The 27665-nt window shown below is 38.7% G+C and overlaps 1 protein-coding gene across 6 annotated transcripts; it reads left to right on the top strand.

The window, feature by feature from the left end:
• Positions 1-880: 880 nt before the first annotated feature.
• On the top strand, positions 881-26446 carry PTGR2 (prostaglandin reductase 2). 6 transcript variants are annotated; one of them, XM_087882326.1, is made up of 11 exons: positions 7609-7653; positions 7960-8100; positions 10756-10835; positions 11622-11740; positions 13356-13547; positions 14302-14472; positions 15984-16193; positions 19186-19307; positions 21390-21477; positions 21790-21829; positions 25719-26446. In XM_087882326.1, exons 3-11 carry the CDS (start codon positions 10799-10801, stop codon positions 25781-25783), a joined length of 1044 nt encoding a protein of 347 aa, XP_087738452.1. In that variant the 5' UTR covers positions 7609-7653; positions 7960-8100; positions 10756-10798; the 3' UTR covers positions 25784-26446. The 6 variants fall into 6 exon arrangements, with proteins under 6 accessions (XP_034273629.2, XP_087738458.1, XP_087738445.1 ...); XM_034417738.3 differs by lacking the exons at positions 7609-7653; positions 7960-8100 and adding an exon at positions 881-1854; XM_087882332.1 differs by lacking the exons at positions 7609-7653; positions 7960-8100 and adding an exon at positions 1148-1854 and having other exon boundaries at positions 13398-13547.
• The last annotated feature ends 1219 nt before the right edge of the window (positions 26447-27665 follow it).

Raw genomic sequence — 27665 nt, 5'->3', positions numbered from 1 at the left:
ACCAATATTCTGTCCTGTGGTTCAGTAGTAGCATGATAAAAGCAGGCTTCTCTGCATATTGAGCAGTTCCTTATATTAAAAGCTTGGCACAGCGAGGCAGCTGCCACATGGAACTAATTAAAGCATCAAGTATGTACAGTGTGGGTTTTGCTTGTAATATGTTTCACATAATAAATCTGTCCTTATCACAGATATGATGCCAGCAAATGGTGCTGTCCATACTGACAGTGCACAGGATACATTTAGGACACAGATGGGAGGGTTGCCCAGCTTTGTTGCCCTCCCCTCTTAGCGAATGTCAAATATCCATACTTATTTAAATGGCCACCTTAGATGTCACCTATGCCCCTGACAAAATGGTGAGTGAAGCATGTGAGATTATACTCATGCCGCAACCCAGGCTACTTGTTGACTCTTTAAAAGTGAAAGCACCACTTTAAAAGCTAAGAGTGACTTTTAAACTCCTTTAGGTAAAGTTTGGGATTGAGATTAAGAGAACGGCATGCTGAGTTGCCCAAAGAAAAAAGGCTTCCAAAACATATCCATGCTATATAAAGTGCAAGTGGGGAAATGCCCATCTTTACCACATTTTGTTTTATTTTGCATTTCAAATGGCAGGTTTTCTTTAGGCCAGTTACGGATTTTAACAAAGAAGGAAGGGCAAGGACAGGACTCCCTGCAACATTTCAGTATAAGCGCTCTGCTCCGTACACCCTGCAAGGCTGCAATCTCTCCAAAATAAGCCTTCATCATCAGGCTTACCAGAAGGCTTGCCAGTATTATGTAAGGCACTGCCACATGTCAGTGGGTGTTGGGAGAGCTCCCTGCCAAAGAATCCCCTCCTCTCTAGTACGAATAAAACACGAAGCAGGACAGTCTCAAACATTTCTCCAAGACTACCGGTATGTTGCAAGCCTGAGCCCCAGAGGGCTTCTCGCTCTCCCTCCGCAGCGAGACCCGGGGAAAACCTGCTCGTATTCCAAGGATGACGCCTGATCCTCGCCCACGAGGGGGGAGAAAAAGGACATTTTCGTACTGCGCTGCAAAGCAGGAAGGGCTGTTTCTGGTTGGCGCTTGCAACCTCGTCCCATATCTGGAAGGGCCGCTTCGCTACTTAACTTCCCCCTCTTTCCCCCCCCTCCCACACACACTTCTATTAACAGCAGCAGCACGGAGGTCACTCGCAGGAAAGCTTTGTTCAGCGAATAAAGGCCCAAAGATCCCCTTCCATGCGGAAGATCACAACAACTCATCGCCACCCGTGTGGCTCCAGTGTTTGTTTTGATTCGCGGCAGCGTGGAATCCGAGGCAAAATTATTTGCGCGGCCTCTTTTCTAGGGCGCAGCAGCGGCTTTGGGGAGCTCCAAAGAGGAGCGGCCCGAAACCTGAGCTAGTAAAAAAAGGACAACAACCGCCAACTCGTGACAAGCGCTTTCCTAACTTTGCACACACATACCCTCCCCACGCCGAGGGTTCATTCGGCCGCTCGCTTTTGCAAAACAACTCCGAGCCGCTCTGCTGTCACTCACTCGGCGCCTGCTCTATATTTGCATAGTCAAACGCAAACCAACCCTCTCTCTCTCTCTCTCTCTCTTTTCCTCGTAAACTTTCTCCTGCAACTTGCTCCGCTTGGAGGGGGAGCAGGAGCCAGCAGAAAGGAGCAAAAGGAGAAGTCCGGAGCAAGCTACCTGCTGCAGGAGTCCACGGCACCGAAGAGCGGCCGCACAACCCAAATCCAAGCGCGGAAGGACGAGCTCACCTCAGCAGTCCAGACGGGTGGCAAAGACGCCGCCGCCGCCGCCGCCGTCGTCGTCAACCAGCCAAACCGAGCCAGCGCCAACTTCGCCTCTTGCGGTAGGATTCTGGGAAGGCGTCACTTCCTAGAAGTGGTAGATTCCGAAACCAGCTTTTTGCAAGTCGGTGCCACCTCCTCGCGGTGCCCGGTTCCTCTGTCTGTGTCGACCGGTCGCGTGAGAAGGTGCAGGACTTATTAAGCTGGTGGGTGGTGATTATCGGGAAAAGGAAGGACGTTTTGGTATTGATAGCTCTTGGGATTCCTTGAGCCGAGTTCGGCATACCTGAAGCGCATTTTAGTCCTGAACAACGAGTCCAGCTTTGCGCCGGTCCTGTTATAACTTGAGGCTGGCAAGCGCCCCAGTCGAGCCGAGTTCCTTGGCACCTGAGACAGACAGTCCTACAAGCGCTGCCCTCCTTCCTTTCAGTTTTGATCAAGATAATTAATTTTAAAAGATTGCTGCCTTTCTGCAATTCAAATCCGGCTGAGTCATTTACTGTCTGTTGCCTAATGCGCTCTTCCTCACCCTGACAGCTCTCTAGGAGTGTTGGAGGTATCAGAGCCAGAAATTTAGGGGAGTTCTAGACCCAACATCTGGAAGGTGCCAGGTTGGGGAAATCTCATTTACAGAAGTGACATCAAGCGGAGTCTAATATTAGACCCCACTTGATGTCACTTCTGTAAATGAGATTTCCTATGCTTTAATTTGTTTTTGTGCTGGGTGTTCCTGGCAGGATCCTGTATCCTTGCAGGCAAAGAGACAGAGAGACTGTAGATAAAGTGCATATATATTAGCCTAATGTGCTATGCAGATCAGCCATATAAGGTTAATTTACGGTTGGTTTGTTGTGTGAACCAAGAACATTTGGATGAGTTGATCATAAGTGTGTTGTGTGAATATAGCCAAGTAATTCTGCCTGCTATTCTGTATCTTTCCTCCCAGTTTTCAAAATGAGGGAGCCAGAATGACTATGGATAACCTGACATGTACTTTTATCCTTTCCTCTGGCTGTGTTCATACAACAACCCTTACTTAACTGAAACATTGCTTCTAGAATTAACAATGGGTTCACACATCATATCGTATAGTTTGTATAACTGATTTATTTAATAACAATTGATTAGGTTCATTAAATATTCACGTCCAACCAATCATTTTGTCATAGCTAATACGACAGACATAGTTGTGGTTAACATGTGTATCCTGGGCAGTTTCTCTACCACCTTAACAGTTGAGTTTTCTCCTCCCTGAGCATATCTAGAATATTGTCTTCCTGCTTGGGCATCTATTTGCCTGCTGCCTTGTGTGAACCAATCTCTCTCTACAAAGTAATGGATGTGAATAGCAGAGGAGTATATGACTCCTTATCCATAGGAAGGGTCAGGAATAGGGCAATTGCTGTCTATAGTACTGAGCACAAAGGATTAGGATACAATAATAGCATGACATGAGTTTATGCTATCACTTTGTACAGCGTGCTATAATTTTGTGTGTAGGAGAATGCTCGAACATGTAATTGAGCTGTGTCCATTAACTGTTTCCCAACAGAGTTTAAATGTTGGCATAGTTGGCTTTTTTAGTGCCATTTTCTGGACTGGGTTAGTCTCAGTGGATATAACAGGTGACAGCTGTTCCATTTACATAGCAAGAGCAAAACTTTTTCCCAGCCCTCAGAGACTTCATTGGAGTATAGAGTTCCTTTCTAATCGAAAATAGGAATATTGTATACTCTTCTGCGAAGGCAGCTGCAGAAATTACTAGGTGCTTTACTATGATAAAATGCATTGTTCTGGTATATTTTACACATGGAAAAAGTCAATAAAAAAAGAAACTAGAGTAAGCAATAGCTGGATAGCACACTAGCTTGGAAGAACAGAAGCTTATAAAAATATATTGTAATTTTTTTTTTCCCAACATGGTAATCTGGCACTAGATCAGTGTTTGTCAACTGTGGCAACTTTAAGATATGTGAACTGGCTTGGGAATCCTGGGAGTTGAAGTCCACACATCTTAAAGTTGCCAGGGTTGAGAAACGGTGCTCTATATTACTTGGTCTTTGTGTCAGACAACGAAGATAAATGATCACAAATATCAAATTAGCTTGCCTGCGGCCAAAACTGCATAGCAAAAGACTACAAGTGGAATTATTGCCTTTATGTTCAGCACAATACAGTAATTGTGTACTCTGAACAGAATTCATGAGTATGCAGTGCAATTCTATCCATGTTGAATTAGAAGCTATCCTCACCAGATTTTATTCCTAAATTAATATGAAGACTCATTGCCTTAAAGAACCACTTATTGTGTTTGTGTTGTATTTTTCATAGTTGGTCTTCTGAAAGCTTTAGCTGTTCTAGAAGGGAATGAATTGTGCCTAATATATTGTGTCAATGTTTGTCTTAGTTTGATGTTAGGCTTTTTATGACATTTCATGTTTTCAAGATACAAATTCCTAGGAATTGTTTTTGTGTTTGGCAGGATAAATAGATCAGTAGTATTCAGCTGTGATAACTTCCATTCCATTGATGGTGGAACAGTGTATGTCAGATTAATACAATTTCAGCAGGCAAGGTTTAAAATGCATGCATACATTTTAAAAATGTTGACCCTAGTCAACATTGTTTTCGGGTAAGCCTTCTATAATGGGAATCCTGCTGTCCCAACCAATCTCCAGCGTAATGCCTCTTGGCCTCTATCATGAACAGCATGTGAAGAGCAGCTCTGTCAAGCTCTTAAGTCACAAGCAATACTGATATCCGAGTAGGCTTCACTGGACAAGACAGGAGAAAATGAGTGATTTACTACGTGTTTTGATCAGAAGTTTGAAAGTGTAACAAATGCTAATAAAAACCTAGCTTGACCAAACTCTGAAAATCCTAATTTCTTAAAATGCATGTAGATGCATCAGCATCTACATGAAGAATTTTGTGAAAATAATTACTACTTGGCCATCAGGAAAATACCACACACATAGATTAATAAGCAGACACATATACACGCTGAAATGTTGATGTTTATTTAAGTAATAGGAGAGACAAGAGAAGATTTGGTTACTTACTATCAATCATGTTGGTGACATGGACTCTTGCAGAGCTCTTTAGCTGTTGGCTTTTCATTCCTTACGTTTGTTCTTCTCACAACCCATATTAGGTTTTTTCTTTCTTTCATTGCTGCAGCTGTTGTTGCTATGCTGTCTATACTGTTGCTATGATTTGCAAGACTTCTGCATTTGTTAGATCATGGTTGTCTCTGATGAACAGTAATACCATTCATTCCCCTTGCAGTCTCCTCTCTCCAATTTCTAAATAAATGAGAACAGTTTAATAATAAGGAATAGTTTCTGGGACCTACAGTAATCTTTGGCTGTAGGAGTTTACCATTTTTATGAGGGGCAGGAATCTGGATGAATTTGGTAGCACCTTTCCAACCAATACACTGTATTAAAAAATGTAACCTATGCTCACAACATTTTATACTTTAATGTGTTGGAAATTGTATTACCAGACTCCTTCTGATTTAAGGCTACTAGACTAACACAGCTGTTCTCCTATAACATCTATAATAGGGGAAAATTATCCTAAATTATATCTACTCATATCTAAAAAGAAAAGATTGATTGATTGATTGATTGACTAGGTGCCATCAAGTCAGTGTTGATTCTTACTCAATATGTAGATAGATTTTCTCCAGGAGCATTATTCCCCAACCTGGCCCTTCAGGGTTTCCAGCAGTGTTGTAATTGAGTCAGTCTGCCTTGAGGTTGGTTATCCTGTTCTCTTTTTCAGCGTTATGAAATTCTCCAGGTCTTCACATAATACATCCAGAGTATGATAATTAAAAAAGAATCTACATGTTTTTGTGATAATTTGGAATGAAAATTAAAATACCTGTAAACTAAGACCAGTTGGACTTAATTAATATTTTATGGGAGACCACAAGGAAAGCCAAGCTGCTGAAAACAGATCCAAAAATCCCTGAAGAAGGCAATGGCAAGCAACACTGTTTTCAAGAAAACTGCTCAAATTATGTCTTTGCAATCAGACTTAACTTAGCTGGATATGGGCAAAAGTAAGTCAGCAGCACTCTTATCTACAATACGCCATATTGCTGCTTGTCAGACCTTCAAAGTAAACCAGACTAGGAAACCAAAGTTATGAATGCTAATATCAGTTTTATTGTAAGATTACAATAAAAGAAATTTGAAAATCTAAAGATGCTTTCTCCCATCCCTTTACTTTTATGAGAACTAGAAAGGGGTCAGGTTTGAGACACTCTTCTCAAATTACATTTCTGGCTCAGACTCAAATCTCTGTTATCAAATCAGTTTCTTGGATGCAGCTTTTCTTTTCTTCCTCAAAGTCAACCCTACTATCCATTACATGGCCTTGTTCACACTGCCCACTTACAGTGATTAACTGAATTGTGCTTTTTTCTGTTCCTGAGTTCATGTGACATTCACCTGTAAATTAATTGCATGGATTTGGTTGGCCTAAAACACATAGAATAAAATGTGATTGGCTGTTTTATAGATTACATTAAATCTGACTGAAGAGTTAACCAGTGAAGAAAGTGAATATTTGTTTAGAACTAGTATATTTGCTTGGAATAGTTTTCATTTATATCCTGTTTTTCAGGTCAACATTAACATGCAAAACAGCTTAAATACACACAGTCATACCTATTCTCAAATAAGCATACTGACTCATTTAAAAAGGTTGATTTTGTGGCACCAAATGACAGATTTTGAAAGCTTGCATTTTATTTTATTATTATTTTATTTTTGAGTCTGCCTAATAATTATAGCATTTCTGTAAAGTGAATACTGGTTTTTTTTTCCTTCTGGGCAGCACAACTTACATGGCATGCCTGAATAATAAAGAAATTGACCAAATTCACCGTTTAACCTGATGGAAAATAATCTATCATTATACTTTTCTACTCCACAGAACTTTTTAAAATCAGCAAGAATTTCAGGTTAAAGAGCACATAGTTGGATGTGCTCCTATTTTCTTTTTCTTTTCCACACAGCAGTGGCTAGTTTTTTTTGGATGCTGAATCCCAGTAAATCAGTGTTTTTCATTCTTGGCAACTTAAAGATGCATGGCTTTCAGCTTCCAGAGTTTCCCATCCAGCAGGGGAATCTAGATCTGATCTAATTTAATGGGACTTAATGAATCACATGTGATAAGATTTCATATTTAAAAAGCTTCAATAATAAAAAAGTAATCCTGAACTACAGCAGAAGACTGAAGTTCTGGACTTATATATCCAGGACCGTTTCTTTCTAATAAATATGCATACAGGTAGTCCTTGACTTACGACCACAATGGAACCCAAAATTTATGTTGCTAAGCGAGACATATGAAGTGAATTTTGCCCCCTTTTACAACCTTTCGTGCCACAATTGTTAAGTGAATCACTGCAGTTGTTATGTTAGTAACACAATTATTAAGTGAATTTGGATTCCATATTGACCTTGTCTGTTAGAAGATTGCAAAAGGTGATCACATGACCCCGGGACATTGCAACCGTCATAAATATGAGTCAGTTGCCAAGCATCCGAAGTTTGATCACATTACTATGGAGATGCTGCAATAGTCATAAGTGTGAAAAACAGTCATAACTCACTTTTTTCAATGCAGTTGTAACTTTGAACAGTCACTAAAGGAACTACTAACTGTAAAACTAAGCTAAAATGCCCCTTTTCCGTTGCCCTTTTAAGTGGCTTTGAGTAGTCTTTCATTGCCCTTTTAAGAGGAGGCTCGGGCAAACAGAGGCCCTTTGAGCTTTTGTTTTTTTGCTCTTGTGACTTCTTCTCTGATCCAGAATCATAGGTGGTTGGAGACTCAGATCTCAGGTGAGTAAATCTGGGTTTAGTCCAGATGAAAAAGTGAGATGAGAGAAACTCTTTGAATCTGCTTCAGAGCACAGACTTCTTAATAGTTCAGTGAACCTTTATCTTTCACAGGGCATTGATTGCTAATGGATTATGCAGTTAAATAAAATTTACTTTGCGCTAATGTGAATTGGATAATGACAATTCCCATTCACCCCAAAATCCCATAACTGTCTAATAGGTGTGAACAGTATGAATTACATTGCCCACTGTGCCAATTACTTGCTGTATAATGACGAGAAAAATGTCCATGTTTTCTCCTATCAGGAAGTTCTCAAAAGAAGAGAAACTACTAGACTTAAAGTGAAACAAGGCAAAGAACTGTCTTGTGAAGACTACTTAAAGTATCCATCTTTCAGGAACTTGCAGCCCAATAAGAAGGACAAAGCCTGCATAAAACTAACATTTGTAAGAATATGTAGGGAGTTACCTATTGCACTTTTTAAAAAGAGGAAACTTTATAATGTTTGAGATAAGATGTGTCTCATGTATTGTAATGCTATGTATAAAGTTTCTGAATAGCACCTGTCCTTTCCCAGGATTCAGTAACCCACCCATCGCATCCCAGCACTATCCTCCAACTCTCCAGAATTTAAGTGGAAAGTTTTCACCAGAAAATAAAGACCATTTGTTTTTCTGGGATTTTCTAAACTTGGGGGCATTTTTTGCTTGCTTGCTTACTTGCTTGCTTTCAATATTAAAGAGTTGTGATCTGTAAACTATATGTAACTGTGTTGTCTTAAGTCTGTATAGAAAAATGTTTGATGATGTAGTTTTTCATATTGATTCAGAATATAGAGACAATCACATCCGCAAACGTGGATGTTTTTGTTTTTAATTAAGATTTTAAAAAACAATAATAAAAGATAGTAGAAGATAGAAAAACGAAACACTAAAAAGCAAATAAAATCCCCCTTTAAGAAAGTAATCATCACAAGTATCAACAATTTCACAATCTGTCTATGGAGATTCTCAGTCATCCAGGTTGTGGTTGTCCTAAAAGTTCTTTTTTCAACAGGCAACTGGACTTTCTTGTTTTTCTTTGAACACATTTTGCTTTTCATCTAAGAAGCTTCTTCAGCTCCAACCAGATGGTGGGGAATGGAAGAATTTATATTCCTTGCAGACAGCTGGTCATTGGCATTCTTTTAGAGTCACTTGGAGATTTATTTGTGTCCTCTGTCACCTGAGTAGTGCAAATGGTTGTGGAGGTAGATTATGTCTATCCCTCCCCCTCTGTTGAGAGAGGGTTGTTCAATTTTGACACAAATGGACAAAGAGAAACAAGAAAGTCCAGTTGCCTTTTGAAAAAAAACACCTTTGGGACAAATTCATAATCTCTTCACCCCATTTCACTCCATAATCCATCTCTTAGTAATAAACAAATCAAATATTCTCTTTATCCAATTGTCAGCAAAAAGTCCAAACAGAGTTCTAAAATATTAACACTAAATATAAAAACTAGACTTTCCGCATCTCAACTTTTAGCTACAGACAAAAGCCTATTTAAAAGGCATAAAAAGGTCCCAATTTTCTACTATAAACAAACCAAAGCAGATTTAACATTTTGATATCCTTTTCTCCTAAAAAAAAAAGTACATAGTCCATTCAAAATGCTAGCCATTCTAGAAATAACTGCTCCAAATAGGAATGCATTCAATTCAAAATTTTTTAAAAAGTATGGATGTTTTTTGTGAGTTTGATATTGTGTGGCATGTTTTCTGAAGACACTAATCAGCCTTTACCTGATCTCTACAACAAAATGATTGGGAAATTGCGATCATATGCATATTTATGATAGTATCCACCATTGGCTTTTAATATAAAATGCATCAGATTTTAGGTTTATGTTGAGTGATATAAATTTTGTCGTTAAAACCTTTTCTTGATCAACAAAGGAATGTTGAAAATAAATTGTGTAAAGGAACTCAGAACTCCGCTGTTGATTAGTAGGATAGAAAATTGAACAGAATGTTATTTGCTGAAGCTGCTTGCTCTCAATCAACAAAAACTCCCAACAATCAAAAACTCAGATTGTTACCTAGTATTATCACAAAGTTCTCAATATGATAGAACTTACTGCATATTTGACTGTCTTATTTATTAAAAAGAAAACACCATTAGAAATTGCATGCATGCTGTTATCCAATATGTTCCCTGCATCCTGTACCTTTGATTTTTCCTACCCATATGTAGGACTTTTCATTTCTGTTTGCTGAAATTCACCTTGCTGTGTTTTGCAAGATGGAAGGATCAGCTTATGGAAGTCTGATATGCAACTTTGACAATGTCAGTTAAATTTATTTCCATACAGAGTTATCCAGGTTAAAATGCTTTCAAAAACTGAGGCAGTTTAGGATGGGCTTGTCGACCTAGAAGATTACATATGTGTAGCCATATTTTATGGTAGCCTTTGTCTATTTCTTCTTAGTTTTCCTTAGGGCTTCCATTGCAAAAACAATCTCTGGGACAATTTGGCAAAAAACTAATATAGACTGTATTTTTAGCATGAACTTTTGCTTGTCTAGTTCTTAGTGAGCCATTTTAGCACTTCTAGCTATTTCTTCCTTCTACATTCTGTGCTTTGCCAATCTGTTCTCTACCTTCTGTATCTGTGAACTTGTTTCCTTTCAACAAAGCACGTTCTAAAGACTGTGAAGAAACACTCTTCTGCACTATTTCCTGACAAATGCTCCAAGGCTTGCTTTATTGTTTGTATTTTTATGGATGGGTGGTACATAACTAATAACTCAATCTGCCCTCCTCATACATACATTCCTCTAATTTCATTATTATTACCCTAAATAAAGATACATAGCTTTTCATAAGCCAAGGAACACATTTGCTGGAAACAGCTCTCCCCAAAATAGAATGTGAGGAGAACAAGGGGAATAAATATGTGGCAAAAGCCTTCAGAAAATACACAGGGCTCTTAGTTATACAGGTCTATTGTAAAACCAAAACCATATCTTTGTGTTTAATCATTTGTTAGATTTTTAAACTGCTTACTGGCAATTGCCCTCTAGGTAGTGTTAAACATTGCCCCCCCCTTTTTTTTTTCAGGGAATCTGATTTTCAACTGTGCCAGATATTTGCTGGAGGGCTGATGATCATTCAAAGAGTGGTATTGCATTCACGCCCTGGTATGTTTCTACTTGTTGGAGAACATATTTGAGTTTTGTGTCTATGTAGAACATTGTAAACGGGAAGAGAAAAGAAATCCAAGAGGGCAATTTCTGATGTGCACATCCAAAGCTTGTTATGCAAGTCTTCAACAAGACTTTCTTAGCAGACATTTTCTAATTACAGATGCGTTGGTGAGAATTTTTCAGTTTGTGCAAGAGCAAAAATGTATTAACAAATAATCTAAATAAGATTACTGCTGTTTTTGAAGTATGAAATGTGGAGAGTGCAGTAAACAATTTTGTATGTTCTATGTATTCATGATTTCTAACAGTACTATAAGCAATATTTATTGTGATTAATGTATTCTTAACTTTGAAGGTTATTGTATTTGTGCATTTCCTTCTGGCCTCTTGTTAATTTATATTTCACGAGATTTATAAAGCAGCTGGCCATTCTTGCACTAAAACTGGTGGTATATCTTTCCAGTTTTCTTTACATTAAAATTGCTGTGCATCACAAACTACTTTGTTAGGAATGAGGATTTTTAGATGCATACGTCATGTTGAAAATCAGTGTGGCCAAAAGGAAGAAAGGCTAGGGAGGAGAAATACAAATAGAATTTGTAAATATCAGAATGGTGGCTGACCCAAGATATATAGCATCAATGAAGAAACACATGCTTTTGTAAGGAACATGAGTCCTCTAAAGTCAGATGTGATTGTTCAGAAATGCTAATTTAACTCCCATAATCTCAAGAGGAAGGAGAAACCAAGCTGTTAAACCTGTGATCTGACTCATTCTAGGCATCAATGGAGTGCCAGTTGCAGAAAACTTCCGTATGGAAGAAGCCACCCTCTCAGACAAAATTGATGAAGGTCAAGTTAAAGTCCGTACACTTTATTTGTCTGTGGATCCTTACATGGTAAGTGGGTTTAATAAAAAATATCTGAATATTTGAAGAATATTTGGCCAGTTGATTCTTCATATAATCATGAGTCACTGTAAATAGTGATTTATGACTTTAGTGGAGGGGAATATTTTGCTTTGCATAAATGTCCATGACCACAATTATAGCACACGTAACACACATACTGCACAACGTATTTGGCAAGTACCTGAGCTTTTGGTTTCCTCCTTCCAAGCAGATTGCTAATCTCAATATGGAAAGTATTGCAGCGTCTACAAATGAAGCCGATATAACTGGGAGAAAGGATCATAAAATGATCTCTGAATATATGTAACCCTATGCCATACATTAATTTTGTTCTAAAAAAGTGTACAGACATGAGCCACGATGGCGCAGTGGTTAGAATGTAGTACTGCAGGCTACTACTGCTGGCTGCCTACAATTTGGCAGTTCAGATCTCACCAGGCTCAAGGTTGACTCAGTCTGCCGTCCTTCCAAGGTCGGTAAAATGAGGACCCAGATTGTTGGGGGCAATATGCTGACTCTGTAAACCGCTTAGTTGTTGTTAGTTGCGAAGTCGTGTCCGACCCATCACAACCCCATGGACAATGTTCCTCCAGGTCTTACTGTCCTCTACCATCCTCTGGAGTCAGTTTCTTTCTTTGTCTCTCTTTCTCTCTCTCTCCTTCTCTCTCCCTCTCTCTCTTTCTCTCTCTTTCCCCCTCTTTCTCTCTTTCATTCTCTTTCTCTCTCTCTCTTTCTTTCTTTCTTTCTCTATTTCTCTCTCCCTCTCTTTCTTTCACTTTCCCTCTCTCTTTCCTTCTCTCCCTCCCTCCCCCTCTCTTTCTATCTCTCTCTCCCTCTGTTTCTCTCTCTCTCTTTCTTTCTCTCTCTCTCTCTCTATCTTGTGGAGGTGGGGAAGGTGAAAAACGGACCATTTTGCATGTTTTTTTGCCTTTTCAAACCCCCCACCACCACCTCCACAAGCATTCTGCAGGCTAAAATGGTTGAGCTTACCTTTTGGTTCCAGCCCGCAGGTCTCCTGAAGGCAAGTCCTGCGCTCTGCTGAAGGGTGGGTGGGGTGATGTGGGCGGGGCAACCTTGTAGTGCCCCGCAGGCCGGATTAATTGCTTCAGTGGGTCGCATGCGGCCCGTGGCCCGTAGTTTGAGGACCCATGGTCTAAGGGCTATTGCTATTGCTATGTTGTAATAAAAAAAAAAAATCAGCATTGGAATTTACTTCAATTACTGTGAAGTAAACTTAGAGTTCTTTGTATAATAACTTCACTAATTACATTTATTTTCTACAGGATTACATCAGAAAGGTGTGTTGCATAATTTGAATTATGATTTTTTTTCCCCTTCAGATGTACCATATAAACCAAAATAAGGAAAAAAAGATACTTTGGAGCATTAACCAATCTCTTAGTAATAAAAAATGCGACCTTTATTCTTCCTTCTTAGGCTTTTAAAGGGTTTATTGTATTATTTAGCAGTTTCCATATTTTTACTCTGACTAGCATTAAAATCCTTGTAGCTTCATGTGTTAGCCATGTGTATCTCTTGAGAAAGAGAGAACAAAAGGATTGAGTTTTAAAAGATTCTCTTGCTACAAATAATTGTCTTTTAGCGCTGTCGTATGAATGAAAATTCTGGGTCTGACTACATCCAGGCTTGGAAATTGTCTGAAGTTACTGATGGAGGTGGAATTGGTTGTGTGGAAGAAAGCAAAGATGTGTGTTTTGCTCCAGGAGACTTTGTGACATCCTTTACCTGGCCCTGGCAGACCAAAGCCATTTTAGATGGAAAGCAACTGAATAAGGTAATATTTTGTCACTTCTTTCCATTTCCTTTGGAGAAAAACAGTATAGACAAATGTGCCCTGACCTCTAGCAATATGAGGTTAAAGACTATGGATATTCATGGGGAGGGAATAGAAAGGAGGCATGTAATGACTGTCACAGGAGCAAGTATATAATAGCAACATCTATGTGATGATGTTACTGCAGTTTATTGAGAACACCACTGTCAAAGAACAACCCCCGCCATTTTCTATCATTTGTACAGTTGCCTATGGCACAGTATCCAATGTGGTACCAGAAATGTGATTTTTTTAGCTCAGTACCAAAGGAACAAGGTTGTACTTGTTATAAAGATAATTTTTGGCTCTGTGTGTGCCTTTGAGTCAGGTGTTTTTTTTTTTTTTTTTGAGTTCTGACAACTGGCTAAACAATTTCTGCAGTTTTCTTTCCACATTTTCAGAAGTGGTTAGCCACTGCCTGCTTCATAGAGCTAAGAGAGAATGACTGGTCCAACTACCAAGGTAGCTTCATATCTAAGGCAGGGTTATTAGCATTCATAGTCTCTTGGTTTCTAGCGTGATGTCTTAACCACTGACTGTACTAAACTGACTTCAGATAGGACCCCAAAACTAAAAAAAAAAAAAAAGACAAAAAATATCGACTAATCTTTTGATTGAACCTTTCCAAAAGAATCCAACCAAAAAATCAGAATGTATCTTGTCTAGAATGATAATGCTTAATTAATTCCATCTTTGAAACCCTTTTTTTCTTCAGATTGATCCACAACTTGTAGACGGACATCTTTCCTATTTCCTGGGTGCAGCTGGCTTGACTGGGCTGACGTCTTTGCTGGGAATCAGAGAGAAAGGACATGTATCTCCAGGCTCCAATCAAACCATGGTTGTCAGTGGAGCTGCTGGTGCTTGTGGCTCTCTGGCTGGGCCGGTAAGACAGTATAAACTCAGTCTTAAGGGTTGTTGTTAGAGATGAGATTATTCTGCCTATGAATCTCAAAATTTATATTATTTGGCCCTACGGAAGCCACTATATTTTTTCCTATACCTCAGAAATAGGCAGACTTTATCATGGGATATATATCAGGGGTGAAATGCTCCCGGTTTGGACTGGATCGCCCAATCCGGTAGCGATGGAGGCGGATGGTTCGGAGAACCGGTAGCAAAAATCCCTGCCCCCTCCCATGCCCAGCTGACCCACGCGATCATCAGAGACTTTTTTTCTTTTAAATGCCTCTGCCGATCCAACCTGAGTTACCTGATCAGCAGAGGCTTTAAAAAAGCCTCTGTCAATCAGGCAACTCAGCTTGAATCATCAGAGGCATTTAAAAGAAAAAAAACTTCTGATGATCAGGCAACTCAGTTTGGATCGTCAGAGGCATAAATGCCTCTGACGATCCAAGCTGACGATCCAAGCTGAGTTGCCTGATCATCAAGCTGAGTTTGACGATCCAAGCTGAAGATCCAAGTTGAGTTGCCTAATCAGCAGAGGCATTTAAAAGAAAAAAAGCCTCTGACAATCAGGCAACTCAGCTGAGATCGTCAGAGCCTTTTGAAAGCATTTTTTTACAACCTCTTCACTGAAGAGGTTGTAGAAAAAATGGTTTTAAAGGTTTTTTAAAGATGGCCACGCCCACCCAGTCACATTACCCCCAAGCCACGCCCACAGAACCGGTAGTAACAAATTTTAGATTTCACCACTGATATATATGCTGCATCTAGTACCTCCTGCCCCTGAAATGGGTTTGACTTATTTGGGGGAAAGCCTGGAGACATCGTTTAAAGATATAAGTGTATCCTAAGCTTTGCAGAGGTAAAAGTGCCCATTTTATCTTGAAATCATCTCTGGTTCCAATCAAGCCAATATTCCCAGTTTTGGGAAGACTTGGGAGCATGGGTGCAAGTCTTAAACACCGTTTCAGAACTCTCCAAACCAAAGAAAAAGGTCTATAGATTTTGGCCTCATCCTTTCTATAAGTTCATGACATCACTAGTCACACCCCCTGTGGTCCTTAGGAGCCTTTATTTTATCCTTTTTTAAGTTAAAAGTTTTTTAAAAGTACTGACTTTAATCCCCAAATTAAGCATTTAGTCTTGCTTCCACCTCACATGCTATGTGGAATAGGAAGACACCTTCTATAAGAGCCAACAGTCTCTTCTTGTTGCTGATGGATGTGAGAATTGCTGCTTTCATTTGAGACTATGACAAAGAAGGGCAATGAGTTAAAAGATACTTTTAACCATTCCATGATTATTGTCCAGTTTTGTCTTCTCTCCCTCTTCTGGCACCTTGAGAGAAAAGATTCATACAATGATTATTTTGTAACTGACAGAAAATATAGATTCATTAAAAAAACACACACACACACACACACACCCTTGTGCTGCAAGATCAATGATTGCAAAAAACTGACTTTTTGTAATGGTTTTCTGCTTTCAAAGATAGGTCTCCTGGAGGGCTGTTCTAAAGTAGTCGGCATTTGTGGCACAGATGAAAAATGCAAAATTTTGGTCTCTGAAATGGGTTTTGATGCTGCAATCAACTATAAGAAAGAGAATGTGGCACAGCAGCTGCACAAATTTTGCCCGGATGGAGTGGATATCTACTTTGACAATGTTGGTGGAGACATCAGTGATACAGTAATAAGACAAGTGAGTGCGCTGCATCTACTTTTGACTCTGTTCAGGCATTTATGTGGGTGCAGGAAGGGGGCAAGGTGCAGAGAAAAAAAATACCACGTTTAGTCCCACTCCTGCTCCCTACATTAAACTTGTTTTGGCTTTAATATGATCCACAGGATCTAGGCCCCAAATATTGCAGGGACCCAGATAGCTGGAAACTGGAGAAAGGGCAGGAACATATGCTTTTCTTTTCTCTTCTCATTTTGAGCTCCCCATGAGTCCTTGTGCTGGTCCAGGATGCAGTAGTGTGAGAAATCATGGATGCATAAACCAAAATTAGGTTGGCAAAGCATTCAGATAATCAAATCGCCAGCTTTTCTACCCCAGGATATAACTTCTCACAAAACTACACTTGCGTAAGATAGAATTAGTTTTCAGTTCAGGAAAGCTGAAATGGATTTGGACTCTTAAGACACTTTCTAATATAATTGTTTACCTAAAATTTGGCAGATAAATATGAGCAGTTAATCTGAGATAACACTATTTATTTTTCCAGATTGTAAAGTAGTACGGGATCTAATATTTGTTGGAATATAGGTTCCTAAAAACTGAGCAGTGTCTTTTATATTGTTCTATCACTTTTCTGGAGTTCTGTTAGTCAAGAAACTTGACACAAGATGCTTATTACCTACGTATTTTTAATTTTATGGTTCTTGTCCACTCTGATTTCCAACCAATGAATTCAAAGATCTTTTTCATCAAATTGCAATACGTTCCTTCCCTGCATTTTGTTTGACTTTTGTTTGGCTGAAACCTTTTTTCTTTCTTTTATTTAATTCACTTCTATTCTCATCCAAATTAAGTGGTGTAAGTGGTCTTATCTTTATCACATCATATTTGGTATCTGAGGCATACTTAAAAGTCTGGTCAAAGTGATAATGTGACACACATGACTATGTTTGCATGACACGTTACACACAGACTAATAAGTAGCATGAAGCCAATCTACCCTGTTTCCCCCAAAATAAGACATCCCCTGATAATAAACCCAATCGGGCTTTTGAGCACATGGCAATAAGGCCAAGCGCTTATTTCAGGGTTCAAAAAAATATAAGACAGGGTCTTATTTTCGGGGAAATACGGTAGTGATACCAGAACAATTGGATTTATTTAATAAACTGTATTTAAGTTAATCATAGTAAATATGCTGTTGCACATATACTGCATTTATGGTTTTACTGTAATCACATCCATAACAAACCATGATAACATAAAAGTGACACGTCTGATTATATCATTACATAGTGTAGATGCTGTAATTACACATTTGCATTATGATATGCAATGCAAGAATAACCATAATGATGTAAGGGGTCATCACTTGTCCCTTTTCCCCATATCATGGATGCCCATGCAGTATACAATAACTGAGATGAATAGCATTTTGACTCTTTTTTTCTTTAGTCTTATTTTTCCTGTAGATGAATAAATGAAACATATTGCTGGTTGCTGCAACAGAATGTAGGCCAGACAAATGGGATGTTCTTCTGCACTGTTTCAGTACATATAATAAAAACACACTGTTCTTTTAACGGCTCTCTTAGTCAGCCCCTTGCTGTTTAATGTTCTATGGCAATTCTATTGCACAGTTTTCAGACTGTGCTTCCAGGAGAGCCAAAGTGCTTTGGCCAGCAGCACTTTGCTAAGGTAGGAACTATAGGTAAAGGCCAGTGTAAATCAAAGCCTGTCCCTCTTGGGAAAGTCTAGCTGTCGATTCTCAGAACAGTACTTATCACCCTTATGCACCAACTTGCAGACAGGGAGTAGAAGATCACTCAGGAGGTTTTAGCAAATGTACTTGTCACATTATGACTTTAGTTCTTACATATACTTTGACTGAAAATGGCAGAAAGCTCATTTACTCCTTCCATCATACCCTTTTTTGCCTCCTTGCTCCAAGGCTTTTGAGAATCCCATGCATTTTTCTCTATTTTCTAACGGCAGCTGTGGTTCCAGCATACTTTCTACTAGTTCTTATCTGCAGAATGCAGTGTAACTTGTCTCTGTCCCTGGAAGTGAACTGTGGGCAGTAAGGGCTTTGTTATTAGTGCAAACAAAAAATGGTTAAACAGATTCTTTTCTACCTAAAGCAACGGTCCTAAGCCTTTTAGGCTCTGTGTACCAGCGGTGGAAGCGGCAAGGGGAAAGAGGATAGTTTTGCCTGTGCGCACACTGCTTGCGCAAATGCAGCTTCGCATGCTCCCCACCGCTTGGGTTCCCAACAGGTTGCAGCCCAGTATTGGATCGTGGACCGGGGTGGGTGGGTGGGTTGGGAACCCCTGATCTAAAGGATACATCTTCTAAGAGCCATAAACAGGACTAATATATCTGAATGATATCTAGGTGGCGCAAACAGTTAAAAGATTTGTTTCTTTGCTGCTATCTAGTGGTCATTCACATTTTTGAAGGTCAGATATGACAATTCCATGCTTGGATATTTTTTTGACATTTTACATTTGTCCAGCTGAATTAAATCCTTCCAATTTTTAAAAAGATAAGTTTAAAATACAGTAGTGAATATATTGAGTTGGCAAATATGCAGTTTGAATTGTTATATACAAGAATAAGTGAAAAAAGAATGTACTCTCACAGCTTTGTTTTCTTTTTTTTTCTTTTTTTTTTTAATTATTTATTTAAAAATACAAACAGAACAAAACAAGTAACAACAAAACATACAGAACATGTAAACAAAAATTCAATATACATCTTATCTTATCACAGCTTTGTTTTCTATGGGCGATTCCTGGAACACTTTACAGGATCTTCTATAACATGCAGAGAAGCTGGATTTTGGTGTATAAGGTCTTAAGAATCATAAATATGAAAGAATGCTATTGTTGTGAACCATTCCATCTCAGTTAGTTATAGACTGAATGTCTAACTTTCCCATCCGTAATATTGGTAAAAAATACTCTTAAGAAATACAAACTGCAATACCATATTGTCTTCTTGTTTCCAACAGATGAATTCAAATAGCCATATTATTTTATGTGGTCAGATCTCCCAATATAACAAGGACATGCAGTACCCACCTCCTTTACCTCCAGATGTAGAAGAAATAAGGAAATCACGGAACATTACTAGGTATTCCTCATTGGCTTAGTCCTCCAAATGAAACACTGAATAAAATCTGCCAAAATATGTGAATGCTTTTTTTTTTTAAGTTCCAAAAATTGCCTTTCTAGATTGATGAAGCATCTATGAAACAAGTTAACTCAAATAATTACTGGAGTTGAACTTGCAGCTTTACAGAAAACTTTTGTCAGAGGACTATCAGTGAGAAAGCTCTTTGATAGAAAAAGAAAATGGGAAGACTGATTTCCATATATACTGAGGGAAATTGGAGTTGGAACTACAATAACAAATATAAGCTAATATAAAACTTTATCAGTGGATAAATGTGACATGCTTCCAGTAGCTCTCTTAAATCATCATGCCTTTGAGTCTTACTGACTAGAGCAGGGGTCAGCAACCTGCAGCTCTGGAGCCGCATGTGGCTCTTTCACCCCTCTGCTATGGCTTCCTGTCACTCAAAATATGTGTCACAACAACCAATGTGCGACACCCGCCGGCATGCGATTTATTGAGCTTTTCAACCTCCTAGTAGGCCAACCATGGATAAATCCAAGAAAAGAAAAGTTTCAGAAGAAAACAGAATGTTTAATTCAACTACTTATGCTAATTTTGTGGCCGCTCAAGAAATAATTAGGCACCGGAAGTGTTTTGTGGCTCCCGGTGTTTTCTTTTCTATGGGAAATGGGTCCAAATGGCTCTTTGAGTGTTTAAGGTTACAGACCCCTGGACTAGAGAATGAGAAACAATTTTGTGCTTTATTTGCACATTCCAAAGCTTCATGTGTTACCTGAGAAGATGAGGGCATTTAACAGATATTTGATCAGAAATTTAAAATAACAGTAACAGTGACAGAGTTGGAAGCGACCTTGGAGGTCATCTAATCCAACCCCCTGCTCATGTAGGAGACTTGTACTAGGGATTCGAACCGCTGAACTGCCGACCTTTCTGATCGAAAATAAAAATGATGCAGCAGTATGCTGATCCACTCTTTCCCAGTCTGGTGTTTTTTTATATGAATTGTATTAGAATACTCCATTGTTCCCATTGAGATTAGAACAGTGATTATTCAATTATTCTATTGCATTGGAAAGTTAATTATCCTCTGTTTGGAAATGTGTCTTTTGGAGTAGGCAAAGGATGGGCACTAAATTCACATTGTGTCAGCTTTGAAATGGCAGAGATGTAAAGGTTCTAGTGTCCCAATAGGCTAAAATATAATTTCAGATGAACCATTTACACTGTTAAAATACTAGACCCGGGATGGCGAACCTATGGCACACGTGCCACAGGTGGCACGCGGAGCCATATTGGTGGGCACATGAGCATTGCCCTAGCTCAGCTCCAGCACTCATGCACATGCTGGCCAGCTGATTTTTGGGCCTTCTGGGCCCACCGGAAGTCAGCAAATGGGCTGTTTCCGGCTTCCAGAGGGCCTCTGGGTGGGTGGGGATGGCTGTTTTCACCCTCCCCAGGCTCCCAGAAAGCCTCTGGAGCCTGGGGAGGGCAAAAAAACAGGCCTACCGGGCCACCAGGCCATCACATGCCAAAAGCAAGGGGAGCATAGGAGGGTCGCGCGTGCATGGTGGGGGGGCAGGGCGCATAGAATTATGGGTGTGGGCACACGCACACGCGACCACCCCACACTCCCCCAGCTTTTGGCACGCGATGGCAAAAAGGTTAGCCATCACTGTACTAGACCAATTGGATCATTTCCTGACTCTTTAAATTATGTTTGCTGTGCTTTGTTGCCATTTCTTTCTGCTGCAAGTAAGACAGAACATACTGCTTGTTTCCATCCATGACAAATTTGGTGAATTTTAAAATTGGGAGTTGTTTGATCTGCTGAAGAAATAATCTCCCTCAAGTTTATTTTGGACTATAACCTATTGAATTATTATGTATGTAACTGTAAATATTTTTCTGTAAACGATGGTTACAATTAGATTGGAAATGTAATTATTGCCCTAAGTGTTTTCTATGAGAATGGTAATTGTTCCCCTTTGCGCATAAAATGGAATCAGAAAGGCATTTCAGAATGTTTTTAACATTTAACATTTGACTGCTGTGAGATGTCAATTTCATTCTTTACAGAGAAAGATTCCTGGTTTTGAACTACATGGAGAAATACTCAGCTAGTACTCTGCAGCTTTGTCAGTGGATCAAAGAAGGAAAATTGAAGGTATTATAAAAATCAATAGATAAATTGCTCATGGCTGCAAGCAATCATTTTCTTTCATTGACATTTTCTTTTCTAATTTGTTGGTGTTGCTGAAGCTGAATGAACAAATCCATTTCACCTTATCTACAATGAATAGAGATGCTTTTTAGAAATCATCTGATTAGGCGTAACTATCCGAAGACCTGAGATTACAAAAGTTTTGTTTTGATAATTTTCAACTGTTTTTAATGAAAGAAAAAAAATACTAGATTGAATCAAAAGGGGAAAAAATAACCTTTAATGCTACTTTTTTTTTAAAAAAAAAAAAAACAGGTCAAGGAGACAGTCGTGGAAGGCTTAGAAAACATTGGAGGTAAGAGATGGTTTCTTTCTTTCGAGTGTATGTCCTTGATTAAAATATATAGATACAGGAAGGTCCCTTAGTTTATTTCTGGTTCAAACAGCAAAATTGTCTGACCCGAATCTGAATGCCATTGCCGTTCACAGTTAAGGAATGCTAAATTTACTTCTTAATTAATGTGTTTACATTTAAACTGAATGTGTTTAAATGTTAAATCTGCTGAATCTAAATTCTGCAAAACTAATAGCTCTTAAAATATTGTCTTGGAGCATTTTAGAAAATTTAAAGAAGCAGCTGTTGTATGCTTCTTACATTATGAGTTTACAAGTAATTATCTGGCTTAATTTTATTTTTCACAGCAAATTCAACCTACCCAGCAATCAATAACCAACTCTTTATCACAGAATTTCTAGGGAGGTTATTAAGTTTTATTATATGTGAGTAGTCTTTATATAAGTGAACTGGAAAATTATATCCATAATTTCTGCTACAATCATTTGTTTTGGCATAAACTGTGATGACAACAGTATTTTTAACAGCCATGCTGGGGAATGGAAGCTGAAATCCAATGTTGAATGCACCAGGTTGGAGAAGGCTGAGCAATCTAATTCTTACAAATATAGGTAGAATTGAGGATCAAACTAAAAATTAATTAATGTAAGGGATTTTATTTGCTGACCTTATATATCAAACGTTTAAAACAAACTCTTTTGTTTTGAAAAGAGAAAGGACCTGTGTTACAACAACATGGAATTCAAATTACATCCTGTTAAGACACCCACTGCTATTTTCCATTGTCTACTTCGTTAAAAGACAATTCTCCCTTAAGGGATTTTTGTTAGACAGTGTTCTGTCCCCATCCCACACACGCACACAAACAGACAGCCGAGGGTTAAATAAACTAGCAGACAACCAATTCTTCCGATAAGACGCTTGGCAGCAACCCAGTAGCTACTTGCCAAGAACTTTTACTCAATAAACAAAATACACACAGTCAAGAATTGTCCATTTCGTAAAATAAATCCAAGACCGATAATGTTGTTTCCAAAGATGCAGTGTGACTCGATAGTAGTTAGTTTTGTCCGTCACAGAGTCTGAATGGCCACCTCACCCCCTTTTATATCCTGTGGGGTGTGGTCCAGTGACTCAGCCTAATCTCTGGCACGCCTTTTCTTCTGTTGCGCGTGCTTATCTCTACGACGCTGCCGAGGATTCAGCCAAGACTCATTACCCTCATCACCGTCCACCTGTGGCTGCGTGGACGTGCTTGGCCCCGGCCCTATCTCTTGCCCTTCAGCGGACACCGAAGGCATTGCCAGAGAGGAGGGTCCTGGAGAGGGAGGCCTTGCCAACTCCTCTCCTTCACTCTCGGAGTCCTCTCCTGCCGATGACACAGGCTCAGGTAACGGAGCCACAACAGACAGTAGACAAAGGTTTTCAGTTCATCCTTTACCAAATTGTGAACTTTTCTTTTGTGAGACTTATACTTTTAAAATATTGATATCCTTTCTCCTCAATCAAGGTAATTTACATACAAAAGAATATATATAAAGAAGTAAGCCAATAGACAAACAACAGGTAGTCCTCGACTTACAACAGTTCATTTAGTGACTGTTCGAAGTTACAACAGGATTGAAAAGTGACATGACTGTTTTTCACACTTATGATCATTGCAGCATTCCGGTGGTCATGTGATCAAATCTGGGTGCTTGGCCACTGATTCATATTTATGACGGTTGCAGTTTCCTAGAGTCATGTGATCACCTCCTGTGACCTTCTGACAAGCAAAGTCAATGGGGAAGCCAGATTCACTTAACAACCATATTATTAACTTAACAATTTCAGTGATTCAACTGTGGCAAGAAAAGTCATAACTTTTGACTTAACAGAAATGTTGAGCTCAATTCAAGGATTGCCCGTAATGATTCAATGCATTCCATCAAGTCTGCATTCAAAGATCATGTAAAATGTATTATTATGGACATCCAGAAAGGAGGATGAAATCTTGGCCTCCATACATCACTTGAGAGCCTTGGGGCAATTGCAACAGCTGCTGGTTTTACCTCATGTTATGAGATAAAAACAAGAATTGGAGCTGATCAGAGGATCTTAAATACCATGAGAGGTCAAAGGTGTGATATAAGAATACTGAATTCAAGGCCACAATTCTGGAGGCCTTTAAAGATAAAGAGTTATCTTTAATTTGGCCTGAAGGAACTGAGAGAACTGTTGCAGTTATCACAGTTCTGGGGCTATTTGAAAAGCCTGAAAGAAAAGGGGAGAAGAAACTAGAGGAACTATTTAGATGTGAGAGAGAAAAGAAACTGAGAAAATATATAGGAAGATATATAGGAAGATATCTCCAAAGAAAAAAGAATGCTAATTGAAGAATGAAAAATGTTATTAAAAAAAAAAGACACATTTGTAGTTCTTCCAAAAGGCAGAGCCCTATGTGGGGAGGAGAGGATTTAGTCTACTATTGAGTAATACCGGAGGAATGTCAAGAAGAGGAGAACCAAAAATATTCATGGAAGGAGGGAGTATAAAGAGTGCTTACAAAAAATTGAGTTACAGATTTTCACCCATACGAACAAAGCTTCTGCAACTCCAAGCCAGAAGGTCCTGGAAAGAAGGAGAAGGTGGGGAAGGACTGGTTTACTGCATGCTACATGTATACGCTAGGCAGCACCATCACACATTGGAAGGCTAAATTTACTCATTTTGGACGCTACCCTGTCCTGCCTGTTCACTGATCTTGTGGTTTAGTTTGCAGCGTTCTTCAATTTATGTGATGGGTAAAATAAAAATTCTATATGTTTTATACTTGGATTTACAAGTAGTTTCAATCTGTTCATAAGTAGAGGACTGCCTGTATTCCAAAATCAAAAATCCACATAAAGGCTAGAAGTTATTAAATAATTCTGAGCAATCAAGTGCTTGCATTATCATGCTATAACGATTGCACAAGAGTTGGGAATGCAGAATCAGCTGGTACAATTGCCATTGCTTTGCTTCAGCCTGGATAAGTGGAGATCTGCCTGAGGCTAGTATTTGAGATAAAATTGCTCATGCAGCCACATGAAAGAAAACAGAGATTTAAAACTTGTACTGGCAAAGTTTTGATGAAAATTATTTCATCATACTGAAGTATTATTAGGTTGCAAAGGAGAGGAATGCCTATTTGTGTGGTCCTACATATATGCATATTTGTAGATTCAAGCTAATGGCATACTTCCAATTATAGCAAATCCATGTTATCTGGACAAAATGGAACTCATACGTAGACAATGGATTTCTCATTGTCTACGTATAGGATTTGTTTAAACTATCCAGTTTAGCCTACACTTTCCAAATAGGTTTCCATTTATTTATTAACCAGATCCAAGCCTCCTTAGTTTGTTCAGGTCCAGTGAATATAGGCTAGTGCTGCTACTTGTACATTAGTGTATTAGAAGTATGCAGTATATAGAAATGAACTTCTGTGATACACTATATTAGCTAAATCAAGTGCTTTGTTGCTTTGAAAGCAAGTTGCCTCTATCACCATAAACAAACTTGTCAGCCTGAATACAGATTGCCTGCCTTTATTATTTGTATAACAACTCAAGGCAGTGATATTCCAACAGCCAACCTGTGAGGTGAGTTGGGTTGAGAATGAGCAACTTATCCAAAGCTAGCTTTTCCTGGCTAAGGTAAGATCTCACAGTCTCCTGGCCTCTAGCCTGGTGCTTTAATCACTAGATTAAACTGGCTGTCTTTAAAGCCATGGGCTGATTATTGAAGGAAAAGTAACGTTATTTTGTACATTTAAGTCAATTCAGAAAGTGTTTGTATTTAAAATTAAAACACCAATGTAAAGTATTTCAGCTTTTGAATGATTTCAACTTTTTTTCTCTTACAGCTGCTTTCGTGTCTATGATGAGTGGAGGCAACATTGGAAAACAGATAGTGCTTGTTTCCAAATAAAAACCACTTCTGATCTATTTTGTGTCTACCAAGAAAAGAAATATTTGCATAAGCCTGGAATGAATTTATCCTTTATATCTGTATCCCATTTTGGGGATTAGTAAAATCTTTTGAATCTCTTAATTTTTTTCTAAGTTCTTTTGGGGGGTTTTCTTCTATTTCTTCGAGAAATTTTTCCCAGTCAAAATGTGTTTCCTAGCCTTTAGTAACAAATGATAAAATATTGCTGAACCACTGCTACAGAAATATAAACTACGTGCATATAATATAAAACCAAAATTAGTTTTAGCTGTTTGAACAAATGTTTGCAAGCAAATTATGTCTTATTTGATCATATATTTCTAATTTGGTTTTCTTCTGCCTTTGTTAATATCTAGGAAACAATTTCCTAATAACACTATAGTAGTATTTCTCAGTTTGAAGATAAATGTAAGTCATAGTTGAAGCAGCTAGGATTTGCTAACCAACTTCAAAATTTTAAAGTTTTAAAAAAATAAACCATGGCTAACATCCTGGAAGTAAACAAACCAATTAAGGCATACCATATACTGATTTATGTCCTGGAATGTATAAGCCAGGCTCTAATCATTACTGAAAGTGAAACAATAATGAGAATCTTTTCTTGAACACAATACAACTATTAAAATGTATTTGTTAATGTAATTTTCTGACTTGGACACTTTTCTATGACACTGTTCTTTCTGATGCATTAATAGTGAATGCTTTTAGCTGCTTCTATTTTCCGTAACATTTCACTGTTACATACATTTATGTAAATTAGAACACTAAACAAAAGGAGACATTTCCTAATTGTACGACTAAGTCATGAGATAAAAAAACCCCTTCCTTACACTTTATGTCCAAATGTTCCAGCTTGCCAAATCCAATGTAGCCCAATGACCATGAGAATTATTACAAAGGAAGAACCCCTTCTTTGAATTTCCTCATGATAAGGAAAAAATGTGGTAGGAAAACTTTTAATAATTGGTGACTCGAAAGTTTACAGCAAAACCTGTTCCATGCACTGCATATCCTTTCTGTGGGTTTTTCACTGTCAGGTAAACAAGAAAGTAGCAAACAAGGCATCTGCAGAAACAGCACTGTATTACTAATACAAGTAGTCCTCGACTTATGACAATTGAGCCCAAAAATTACATTGTTGAGCGAGACAAATGAGTTTTGTCCCATTTTTTGATCATTCTTGCCACAGTTGTTAATTGAATCACTGCAATTGTTAAGTTAGCAACACGGTTGTTTAGTGAATCTGGGTTCTCCATTGACTTTTCATGTCAGAAGGTTGCAAAAGTTGATCACATGACCCCAGGACACTGCAACCATCATGAGTCAGTTGCCAAGCGTCTGAATTTTGATCACATAACCATGGAGATGCTCAACAGTCATAAGTGTGAAAAATGGTCATAAGTCACTTTTTTCAGCCGTTGTAACTTCAATCACTAAATGAACTGTTATAACTCAAAGACTACCTGTACTCCAGTAGGAATTTTTTACCCTGCAATTCTTACATACTTATCTGAATCAACTCCTAGTGAATTCTGTACAAATTACTTTTAAGCAGTGGTGAAATCCATTTTTTTTTACTACTGGTTCTGTGGGCATGGCTTGGTGGCTGTGGTATGGCTTGGTGGGCGTGACTTGGCGTGACAGAAGGATACTGCAAAATCCCCATTCCCTCCCTACTCCAAGGAGAAAGATATTGCAAAATCTCCATTCCCACCCCACTGAGGCCAGCCAGAGGTGGTATTTGCCAGTTCTCCGAACTACTCAAAATTTCCACTACCGGTTCTCCTGAACCTGTCATTTCCGCTACCAGTTCTCCAGAACCTGCTGAATTTCACCCCTGAAGACAATCCTATCCAGGTTT

This window comes from Pantherophis guttatus, chromosome 1 (assembly GCF_059756535.1).
Source record: "Pantherophis guttatus breed Tessera chromosome 1, ASM5975653v1, whole genome shotgun sequence".
In the NCBI taxonomy this organism is placed as follows: Eukaryota; Metazoa; Chordata; class Lepidosauria; order Squamata; family Colubridae; genus Pantherophis; species Pantherophis guttatus.
The sequence above is the reverse complement of the archived record's forward strand: the minus strand, read 5'-3'. Positions and strand labels throughout refer to the sequence as shown.